The sequence below is a fragment of the Tachyglossus aculeatus genome, chromosome 21 (assembly GCF_015852505.1).
Source record: "Tachyglossus aculeatus isolate mTacAcu1 chromosome 21, mTacAcu1.pri, whole genome shotgun sequence".
In the NCBI taxonomy this organism is placed as follows: Eukaryota; Metazoa; Chordata; class Mammalia; order Monotremata; family Tachyglossidae; genus Tachyglossus; species Tachyglossus aculeatus.
The window spans coordinates 53,583,197-53,595,622 of NC_052086.1; the positions used below are offsets into that span (position 1 = coordinate 53,583,197).

At 46.4% G+C, this 12,426-nt stretch overlaps 1 protein-coding gene across 2 annotated transcripts in view; it reads left to right on the forward strand.

Annotated features, from left to right (window-relative positions):
* The first annotated feature begins 5,078 nt into the window (after positions 1–5,078).
* TOP3A (DNA topoisomerase III alpha) overlaps positions 5,079–12,426 on the forward strand; it is a 36,249-nt gene continuing 28,901 nt past the window's right edge. For both annotated transcript variants that reach the window (XM_038762587.1, XM_038762588.1), the window contains exon 1: positions 5,079–5,314. In XM_038762587.1, the coding sequence (XP_038618515.1) occupies positions 5,108–5,314 (207 nt within the window). In that variant the 5' untranslated portion in view covers positions 5,079–5,107. The remainder of the gene's footprint in view (positions 5,315–12,426) is intronic.

The following is a 12,426-nucleotide window of genomic DNA, read 5'->3' on the forward strand; positions in this document are numbered from 1 at the left end:
TGTTTTGTTGTCTGTCTCCCCCTTCTAGACTGTGAGCCCGCTGTTGGCTAGGGACCGTCTCTAGATGCTGCCAACTTGTACTTCCCTAGCGCTTACTACATTGCACTGCACACAGTAAGCGCTCAATAAATACGATTGAATGAATGCATTTATTTATTTTACTTGTACATATTTATTCTATTTATTTTCTTTTGTTAATATGTTTTGTTTTGTTGTCTGTCTCCCCCTTCTAGACTGTGAACCCGTTGTTGGGTAGGGACCGTCCCTATATGTTGCCAACTTGTACTTCCCAAGCGCTTAGTACAGTGCTCTGTGTACAGTAAGCGCTCAATAAATACGATTGAATGAATGAATCTAGCTTTACTTCTATATATTCTGATAACACCAGACCACGTTTTGTTTTGTTGTCTGTCTCCCCGTTCTAGACTGTGAGCCCGCTGTTGGGTAGGGACTGTCTCTAGATGTTGCCAACTTGTACATCCCAAGCGCTTAGTACAGTGCTCTGCACACAGTAAGCGCTCAATAAATACGATTGAATGAATGAATGGATGGATGAATACATGAATGAAAGAAGAAAGAGGCCGAGTCGCTAGGTAACGTGGGAGTTGCAGTTTGGAGGCAGTAGCTGCCACAGAACTATTGACGCTTAGTAAATAGGACTGAATGAAGAAACAGGCCGTGTCGCTAGGTAATCTGCGAGTTGTATTTTGGAGGCAGGAGCCGCCGCAGAATAATAATAATAATGATGGCATTTATTAAGCGCTTACTATGTGCTAAGCACAGTTCTAAGTGCTGAACGATTGATGACGGGTGTATATGTATATATGTTTGTACGTATTTATTACTCTTTATTTATTTATTTTATTTGTACATATTTATTCTATTTATTTTATTTTGTTAATATGTCTTGTTTTGTTGTCTGTCTCCCCCTTCTAGACTGTGAGCCCGCTGTTGGGTAGGGATCGTCTATGTTGTCAACTTGTACTTCTCAAGCGCTTAGTCCAGTGCTCTGCATACAGTAGGCGCTCAATAAATACGATTGAATATGTATCAGATTTCTTACTCTATTTTACTTGTACATATTTACTATTCTATTTATTTTATTTTGTTAATAGGTTTTGTTTTGTTGTCTGTCTCCCCCTTCTAGACTGTGAGCCCGCTGTTGGGTAGGGACCGTCTCTAGATGTTGCCAACTTGGACTTCCCAAGCGCTTAGTACAGTGTTCTGCATACCGGAGAGAAGCAGGGTGGCTCAATAGAAAGAGGCCGGGCTTTGGAGTCAGAGGTCATGAGTTCAAATTCCAGCTCGGCCAATTGTCAGCTATGTGACCTTGGGCAAGTCACTTAGCTTCTCTGTGCCTCAGTTACCTCAACTGTAAAATGAGGATTAAGACTGTGAGCCCCACGTGGGACAATCTGATTACCTTGTAAACTCCCCAGCGCTTAGGGCAGTGCTTTGCACATAGTAAGCGCTTAACACATGCCATTATTATTATTATTATTAATAAATACGATTGAATGAATGAATGAAGAAAAAGGGCGCGAATATTTTACTTGTACATATTTATTGTATTTATTTTATTTTGTTAATATGTTTGGTTTTGTTCTCTGTCTCACCCTTCTAGACTGTGAGCCCACTGTTGGGTAGGGACTGTCTCTAGATGTTGCCAACTTGTACGTCCCAAGCGCTTAGTCCAGTGCTCTGCACACAGTAAGCGCTCAATAAATACGATTGATTGATTGATGAATGAATTATTGAATGAATAAAAAGGGCGCGTCGCTAGGTAACCTGGGAGTTGTAGTTCGAAGGCCGGAGGCGCCGCAGAACTATTGGCGACGCTCAGTAAATACGATTGATTGATTGATTGAAGAAGGAGACCGTGTCGCTAGGTAACCTGGGAGTTGTAGTTTGGAGGCAGGAACGGCCACAGAACTACTATCAATCAATCAATCGTATTTATTGAGCGCTTACTGTATGCAGAGCACTGTACTAAGCGCTTGGGAAGTGCAAGTTGGCAACATATAGAGACGGTCCCTACCCAACAGTGGGCTCACAGTCTAGAAGGGGGAGACAGAGAACAAAACAAAACATATTAACAAAATAAAATAAATAGAATAGATATGTACAAGTAGAATAAATAGAGTAATAAATGTGCACAGACATGTATACATATATACAGGTGCTGTGGGGAAGGGAAGGAGGTAAGGCGGAGGGGGCTCAGTCTGGGAAGGCCTCCTGGAGGAGGTGATCTCTCAGTAGGGCCTTGAAGTAAATACGATTGATTGAATGAATGAATAGATGGATGAATGAAGAAAGAGGTCGCGTCGCTAGGTAATCTGGGAGTTGTAGTTCGGAGGCCGGATTCGCCACCAAAACCGTTGACGACGACGCTTCTTGACTGTGAGCCCGTTGTTCGGTAGGGACCGTCTCTATACGTTGCCGACTTGTAGTTCCCAAGCGCTTAGTACATTCATTCATTCACTGAGCAATTACTGTGTGCAGGGCACTGTACTAAGCGCTTGGGAAGTCCAAGTTGGCAACATCTAGAGACGGCCCCTACCCAACGGCGGGCTCACAATTTAGAAGGGGGAGATAGAGAACAAAATAAAACATATTAACAAAATAAAATAAACAGAATAATTTTGTACAAATAAAATAGAGTAATAAATACGTACAAACATATATAAAGGTGCTGTGGGGAGGGGAAGGAGGGAAGGATGGGGAGAGGAAGGAGGGGGCTCAGCGTGGGAAGGCCTCCTGGAGAAGGTGAGTTAGAGATGGTCCCTACCCAACAGCGGGCTCACAGTCCAGATGGGAGAGACAGACAACAAAACAAAACATAATAACAAAATAAAATGAATAGAACAAATATGTACAAGTAAAAATAGAGTAATAAATCCGTACAAACATCAATCAATCGTATTTATTGAGCACTTACTGTGTGCAGAGCACTGTACTAAGCGCTTGGGAAGTCCAAGTTGGCAACATATAGAGACAGTCCCTACCCAACAGTGGGCTCACAGCCTAAAGGGGGGAGACAGAGAACAAAACCAAACATACTAACAAAATAAAATAGAGTAGATATGTACAAGTAAAATACATAGAGTAATAAATATGTACAAACATATATACAGGTGCTGTGGGGAAGGGAAGGAGGTAAGATGAGGGGGATGGAGAAGGGGACGAGGGGGAGAGGAAGGAAGGGGCTCAGTGTGGGAAGGCCTCCTGGAGGAGGTGAGCTCTCAGTAGGGCCTTGAAGGGAGGAAGAGAGCTAGCATACAGCTGCTGTGGGGAGGGGAAGGAGGTAAGGTGGGGGGGATGGGGGCTCAGTCTTGGAAGGCCACCTGGAGGAGGTGAGGAGTCCAGTGCTCTGCACACAGTAAGCGCTCAATCAATACAATTGAATGAATGACGGCTGTCGTGACCTGGGCGACGAAGGGCTTTGCGACAGGGGCGGAATACGGCAGCGCGGGGAAGGGGCGTTGGGGAGGAGCCAGGCCCGCGGCGGGGCGCCAGGAGCGCATGCGCGCGTTCTTATCATCAATCCTATTTATTGAGCGCTTACTGTGTGCAGAGCACTGGACTAAGCGCTTGGGAAGTACATGTTGGCAACATATAGAGACGGTCCCTACCCAACAGTGGGCTCATAGTCTAAAAGGGGGAGACAGAGAACAAAACCAAACATACTAACAAAATAAAATAAATAGAATAGATATGTACAAGTAAAATAAATAAATAAGTAGAGTAATAAATATGTACAAACATACATATATACAGGTGCTGTGGGCATTTATTAAGCGCTTACTACGTGCAAAGCACTGTTCTAAGCGCTGGGGAGGTTACAAGGTGATCAGGTTGTCCCACGGGGGGCTCACAGTCTTAACCCCCAATTTTACAGATGGGGCAACTGAGGCAAGTGAAGTGACTTGCCCAAAGTCACACAGCTGACAATTGGCAGAGCCGGGATTTGAACCCATGAGCTCTGACTCCGAGACCCGGGCTCTTTCCACTGATCCACTATGCTTCTCGGAGGGAAGGAGGTAAGGAGGTAAGACGAGGGGGATGGAGAAGGGGACGAGGGGGAGAAGAAGGAAGGGGCTCAGTCTGGGAAGGCCTCCTGGAGGAGGTGAGCCTTGAGGTAGGGCCTTAAGGGGGCGGGGCGCCAGGAGCGCATGCGCGCGCGCTTCTCCGTCGGAAAGGCAGGCCCGCGGCGGGACGCCAGGAGCGCACGCGCGCGTTCTTCCCCCTCGGAAAGGCAGGGGCAGGGCGCCAGGAGCGCATGCGCGCGCGCTTCGTCGGAAAGGCAGGCCCGCGGCGGGGAGCCTGGAGCGCATGCGCGCGCTCCTCCCTCGGAAAGGCCGGCCCGCGGCGGGGCACCAGGAGCGCATGCGCGCGTTCTTCCCCCTCGGTAAGGCAGGGGCGGGGCGCCAGGAGCGCATGCGCGCGTTCTTCTCCCTCGGAAAGGCAGGCCCGCGGCAGGGCGCCAGGAGCGCATGCGCGCGCGCGCTCCTCCCTCGGAAAGGCAGGCCCGGGGCGGGGCGCCAGGGACGCATGCGCGCACTCGTCCCCCTCGGAAAGGCAGGCCCTCGCCGGGGCACCAGGAGCGCATGCGCGCGTTCTTCCCCCTCGGAAAGGCAGGGGCGGGGCGCCAGGGGCGCATGCGCGCGCGCGCTCGCTTCTTTGTCGGAAAGGCTGGCCCGCGGCGGGGCGCCAGGAGCGCATGCGCGCGCTCCCCCCTCGGAAAGGCAGGCCCGGGGCGGGGCGCCAGGGGCGCATGCGCGCGTTTCTCGGAAAAGCAGGCCCGCGGCGGGGCTCCAGGGGCGCATGCGCGCGTTCTCCCCCCTCGGACAGGCAGGGGCGGGGCACCAGGGGCGCATGCGCGCGCGAGCTCCTCCCTCGGAAAGGCAGGCCCGGGGCGGCAGGGGAGCATGCGCGCGCTCCTCCCTCGGAAAGGCAGGCCCGGGGCGGGGCGGCAGGGGCGCATGCGCGCGCGTGCGCGGTAGACGGGGCCTGAGGGGATTCCCGCCTGAGGCCCGGCTGAGGCCCGTCCCTCGGTGTCCGTGGCGATGCGTGCCGCCCCCGGGCCGGGGCCTCGTCGGGGCCCGACATGAGGCGGGTCCCGGCCGGGCCCCTCGCCCGCCTGGGGATCGGGCTGTGGTGCCGCCGCCTCCTCCCTCGGTCCCCGGCCCCGTCCCTGTCCTCGTCGGCCATGGAGGCGGCCTTCCGCGCGACGCGCAGGGTGCTGTGCGTGGCCGAGAAGAACGACGCCGCCAAAGGCATCGCCGACCTCCTGTCCGACAGCAGGATGACAAGGGTGAGACGGGACGGCCGCCGGGGAGAAAACGGACCCTTCATTGTGTCGTATTTATTGAGCGTTTACCGTGTGCAGAGCACCGGACTGAGCGCTTGGGAAGGACAAGCTGGCAACATCTAGAGCCGGTCCCTACCCAACAGCGGGCTCCCAGTCTAGAAGGGGGAGACGGACGACAAAATAAAATAAGTAGAATGGATATGTACAAATAAAATCATGAATAGAGTAATAAATTCATTCATTCAATGGTATTTATTGAGCGCTTACTGTGTGCAGAGCACCGGACTGAGCGCTTGGGAAGGACAAGTCGGCAACATCTAGAGCCGGTCCCTCCCCAACAGCGGGCTCACAGTCTAGAAGGGGGAGACGGACGACAAAATAAAATAAGTAGAATGGATATGTACAAATAAAATCATGAATAGAGTAATAAATTCATTCATTCAATGGTATTTATTGAGCGCTTACTGTGTGCAGAGCACTGGACTGAGCGCTTGGGAAGGACAAGCTGGCAACATCTAGAGACGGTCCCTACCCAACAGCGGGCTCCCAGTCTAGAAGGGGGAGACGGACGACAAAATAAAATAAGTAGAATGGATATGTACAAATAAAATCATGAATAGAGTAATAAATTCATTCATTCAATGCTATTTATTGAGCGCTTACTGTGTGCAGAGCACTGGACTAAGCGCTTGGGAAGGACACGTTGGCAACATCTAGAGACGGTCCCCACCCAACAGCGGGCTCACAGTCTAGAAGGGGGAGACGGACGACAAAATAAAATAAGTAGAATGGATATGTACAAATAAAATCATGAATAGAGTAATAAATTCATTCATTCAATGGTATTTATTGAGCGCTTACTGTGTGCAGAGCACCGGACTGAGCGCTTGGGAAGGACAAGCTGGCAACATCTAGAGCCGGTCCCTACCCAACAGCGGGCTCCCAGTCTAGAAGGGGGAGACGGACGACAAAATCAAATAAGTAGAATGGATATGTACAAATAAAATCATGAATAGAGTAATAAATTCATTCATTCAATGGTATTTATTGAGCGCTTACTGTGTGCAGAGCACTGGACTAAGCGCTTGGGAAGGACACGTTGGCAACATCTAGAGACGGTCCCCACCCAACAGCGGGCTCACATTCTAGAAGGGGGAGACAGACAACAAAACAGAGCATATTAACAGGATAAAATAAATAGAATGGGTATGTACAAATAAAATAATAAATAGAGTAATAAATTCATTCATTCAGTCGTATTTATTGAGCGCTTACTGTGTGCAGAGCACCGGACTAAGCACTTGGGAAGGACAAGTTGGCCACATCTAGAGACGGTCCCTCCCCAACAGCGGGCTCACAGTCTAGAAGGGGGAGACAGACAAGAAAACAAAACATATTAACAAAATGAAATAAATAGAATAAATATGTACAAATAAAATAATAAATAGAGTAATACATTCATTCATTCAATCGTATTTATTGAGCGCTTACTGTGTGCAGAGCACTGGACTGAGCGCTTGGGAAGGACAAGTCGGCAACATCTAGAGCCGGTCCCTCCCCAACAGCGGGCTCACAGTCTAGAAGGGGGAGACGGACGACAAAATAAAATAAGTAGAATGGATATGTACAAATAAAATCATGAATAGAGTAATAAATTCATTCATTCAATGGTATTTATTGAGCGCTTACTGTGTGCAGAGCACTGGACTGAGCGCTTGGGAAGGACAAGTCGGCAACATCTAGAGCCGGTCCCTCCCCAACAGCGGGCTCCCAGTCTAGAAGGGGGAGACGGACGACAAAATAAAATAAGTAGAATGGATATGTACAAATAAAATCATGAATAGAGTAATAAATTCATTCATTCAATGGTATTTATTGAGCGCTTACTGTGTGCAGAGCACTGGACTAAGCGCTTGGGAAGGACACGTTGGCAACATCTAGAGACGGTCCCCACCCAACAGCAGGCTCACATTCTAGAAGGGGGAGACAGACAACAAAACAGAGCATATTAACAGGATAAAATAAATAGAATGGGTATGTACAAATAAAATAATAAATAGAGTAATAAATTCATTCATTCAGTCGTATTTATTGAGCGCTTACTGTGTGCAGAGCACCGGACTAAGCGCTTGGGAAGGACAAGTTGGCCACATCTAGAGCCGGTCCCTCCCCAACAGCGGGCTCACAGTCTAGAAGGGGGAGACAGAGAACAAAACCAAACATATTAACAAAATAAAATAAATAGAATAAATATGTACAAATAAAATAATAAATAGAGTAATAAATTCATTAATTCAATCGTATTTGTTGAGCGCTTACTGTGTGCAGAGCACCGGACTGAGCGCTTGGGAAGGACAAGCTGGCAACATCTAGAGCCGGTCCCCACCCAACAGCGGGCTCACAGTCTAGAAGGGGGAGACGGACAACAAAACATATTAACCAAATAAAATAAATATGTACAAGTAAAATAGAGTAATAAATTCATTCATTCGATCATATTTATTGAGCGCTTACTGTGTGCAGAGCACTGGACTGAGCGCTTGGGAAGGACAAGTGGGCAACATCTAGAGCCGGTCCCTACCCAACAGCGGGCTCACAGTCTAGAAGGGGGAGACGGACAACAAAACATATTAACCAAATAAAATAAATATGTACAAGTAAAATAGAGTAATAAATTCATTCATTCGATCGTATTTATTGAGCGCTTACTGTGTGCAGAGCACTGGACTGAGCGCTTGAGAAGGACAAGTTGGCAACATCTAGAGCCGGTCCCTACCCAACAGCGGGCTCACAATCTAGAAGGGGGAGACAGACAATAAAACAAAACATCTTAGAATAAAATCAATAGATTAAATACGTACAAATAAAATAATAGAGTAATCCGTTCATTCATTCAATCGTATTTATTGAGCGCTTGCTGTGTGCAGAGCACTGGACTAAGCGCTTGGGAAGGACAAGCTGGCAACATCTAGAGACGGTCCCTACCCAACAGCGGGCTCACAGTCTAGAAGGGGGAGACGGACAACAAAACATATTAACCAAATAAAATAAATATGTACAAGTAAAATAGAGTAATAAATTCATTCATTCGATCGTATTTATTGAGCGCTTACTGTGTGCAGAGCACTGGACTGTCTCTATGTGATGCCAATTTGTACTTCCCAAGCGCTTAGTACAGTGCTCTGCACATAGTAAGCGCTCAATAAATACGATTGATTGATTGATTGATTGATTGGACTGAGCGCTTGGGAAGTACAAGTCGGCAGCATCCAGAGACGGTCCCTACCCAACAGCGGGCTCACAGTCTAGAAGGGGGAGACGGACAACAAAACAAAACATATTAGCAAAATAAAATTAATAGAATGGATATGTACAAATAAAATAATAAATAGAGTAATAAATTCGTTCATTCAATCGTATTTATTGAGCGCTTACTGCGTGCAGAGCACCGGACTAAGCACTTGGGAAGGACAAGTTGGCCACATCTAGAGACGGTCCCTCCCTAACAGCGGGCTCACAGTCTAGAAGGGGGAGACAGAGAACAAAACCAAACATATTAACAAAATAAAATAAATAGAATAAATATGTACAAATAAAATAATAGAGTAATACATTCATTCATTCAATCGTATTTATTGAGCGCTTACTGTGTGCAGAGCACCGGACTAAGCACTTGGGAAGGACAAGCTGGCCACATCTAGAGACGGTCCCTACCCAACAGCGGGCTCACAGTCTAGAAGGGGGGGGGCGGACGACAAAACAAAACATATTAACAAAATAAAATAAATAGAATAAATATGTACAAATAAAATAATAAATAGAGTAATACATTCATTCATTCAATCGTATTTATTGAGCGCTTACTGTGTGCAGAGCACCGGACTGAGCGCTTGGGAAGTACAAGTCGGCAACATCTAGAGACGGTCCCTACCCAACAGCGGGCTCACAGTCTAGAAGGGGGAGACGGACAACAAAACATATTAACCAAATAAAATACATATGTACAAGTAAAATAGAGTAATAAATTCATTCATTCGATCGTATTTATTGAGCGCTTACTGTGTGCAGAGCACCGTACTAGGCGCTTGGGAAGGACAAGTCGGCAACATCTAGAGACGGTCCCTACCCAACAGCGGGCTCACAGTCTAGAAGGGGGAGACGGACAACAAAACATATTAACCAAATAAAATAAATATGTACAAGTAAAATAGAGTAATAAATTCATTCATTCGATCGTATTTATTGAGCGCTTACTGTGTGCAGAGCACCGGACTGAGCGCTTGGGAAGGACAAGTCGGCAACACCTAGAGACGGTCCCTACCCAACAGCGGGCTCACAGTCTAGAAGGGGGAGACAGACAACAAAACAAAACACATTAACAAAATAAAATAAATAGAATAAGTATGTACAAATAAAATAATAGAGTAATAAATTCATTCATTCAATCGTATTGAGCGCTGTGTGCAAAGCACCGTACTAAGCGCTTGGGAAGGACAAGTTGGCAACATCTAGAGACGGTCCCTACCCAACAGCAGGCTCACAGTCTAGAAGGGGGAGACAGAACAAAACAAAACATATTAGCAAAATAAAATTAATAGAATGGATATGTACAAATGAAATAATAAATAGAGTAATAAATTCGTTCATTCAATCGTATTTATTGAGCGCTTACTGCGTGCAGACCACTGGACTAAGTGCTTGGGAAGTACAAGTTGGCAACATCTAGAGCCGGTCCCTACCCAACAGCGGGCTCACAGTCTAGAAGGGGGAGACAAACAACAAAACAAAACATTTTCACAAAATAAAATAAATAGAATAAATATGTACAAGTAAAGTAATAAATAGAGTAATAAATTCATTCAATCGTATTTATTGAGCGCTTACTGTGTGCAGAGCACTGGACTAAGCGCTTGGGAAGTCCAAGTTGGCAACATCTAGAGACGGTCCCTACCCAACAGCGGGCTCGCAGTCTAGATGGGGGAGACAGACAACAAAACAAAACCTGTAGACGGATATCAAGTCAATCAATCAATCGTATTTATTGAGCACTTACTGTGCAGAGCACTGTACTAAGCGCTTGGGAAGTACAAGTTGGCAACACAGAGAGACGGTCCCTACCCAACAGCGGGCTCACAGTCTAGAAAGGGGAGACAGACAACAAAACAAAACCTGTAGACAGATATCAAGTCAATCAATCAATTGTATTTATTGAGCGCTTACTGTGTGCAGAGCACTGGACTAAGCGCTTGGGAAGTCCAAGTTGGCAACATATAGAGACAGTCCCTACCCAACAGTGGGCTCACAGTCTAGAAGGGGGGAGACAGAGAACCAAACCAAACATATTAACAAAATAAAATAAATAGAATAGATATGTACAAGTAAAATAAATAAAAAGTCATCAGAACAAATGAGAGGAGAGGCCAAAAGGGTGAAAAAGAAATTCCTTCTTGGAGCTGAGAGGACAATAAGCCCATGGAAATGTAAAAAAAAATTAACAAAAACAAAAAAAACCCCTTACTCATTAATTTTCATTCTCATACTTCCACCTGGGACTTGGTTTATTTAGTGTATCTTACTGTTCACCTTACTGTACTGTAAAAAGCAGTATGGCCCAGTGGAAAGAATACAGGCCTGGGAGTCAGAAGGACCTGGATTCTAATCCAAGCTCCTCCACTTGTCTGCTGTGTGACTTTGGGCATGTCACTTCAATTCTCTGGGCCTCAGTTCCCTCATCTGTAAAATGGGGATTAAGACTGTGAGCCCCATGTGGGATACAGACTGTGCCCAGCCCGATTTTCTTGTATCTACCCCAGTGCTTAGTACAGTGCCCGGAACATAGTAATCAATCAATCAATCAGTCGTATTTATTGAGCGCCTGCTGTGTGCAGAGCACTGTACTAAGCGCTTGGGAAGTACAAATTGGCAACATCTAGAGACGGTCCCTACCCAACAGTGGGCTCACAGTCTAGAAGGGGGAGACAGACAACAAAACAAAACATATTAACAGAATAAAATAAATAGAATAGATATGTACAAGTAAAATAAATAGAGTAATAAATATGTACAATCATATATACATACTACACATATATACACATACGTGTATGTGTATATATGCATATGTACACATATGTACATATTCAATCATATTTTTTGAGCACTTACTGTGTGCAGAGCACTGTACTAAGCACTTGGGAAGTACAAGTGGGCAACACCTAGAGATGGTCCGTACCCAAAAGCGGGCTCACGGTCTAGAAGGGGGAGATGGACAACAAAGCAAAACATATTAACAGAATAAAATAAATAGAATAAGTACTGTGTGCAGAGCACTGTACTAAGCGCTTGGGAAGTACAAGTGGGCAAAATCTAGAGACGGTCCCTACCCAACAGCGGGCTCTCGGTCTAGAAGGGGGAGACAGACAACAAAACCAGACATATTAACAGAATAAAATAAATAGAATAAATGCTGTGTGCAGAGCACTGTACTAAGCGCTTGGGAAGTCCAAGTTGGCAACATCTAGAGACGGTCCCTACCCAACAGCTGGCTCACAGTCTACAAGGGGGAGACAGACAACAAAACAATACATATTAACAGAATAAAATAAATAGAATAAATATGTACAAGTAAAATAAATAGAATAATAAATACGTACAAACATATATATGGGTGCTGTGGGGAGGGGAAGGAGGTAAGGCGGGGGGCATGGGGAGAGGAAGGAGGGGGCTGAGTGTGGGAAGGCGTCCTGGAGGAGGTGAGCTCTTAGTAGGGCTTTGAAGGGAGGAAGAGAGCTAGCTTGGCGGATGGGCAGAGGGAGGGCATTCCGGGCCAGGGGGAGGACGTGGGCTGGGGGTCGACGGTGGGACAGGCGAGAACGAGGCCCAGTGAGGAGATTAGCGGCAGAGGAGCGGAGGGTGCGGGCTGGGCTGGAGAAGGAGAGAAGGGAGGTGAGGTAGGAGGGGGCGAGGGGATGGACAGCCTTGAAGCCCAGGGTGAGGAGTACATATGTATATATATGTATATGTGCATATGTAAATATGTGTATATGTGTATGTTCATATTTATTACTCTATTTATTTTACTTGTACATATTCTATTTTATTTTGTTAATATGTTT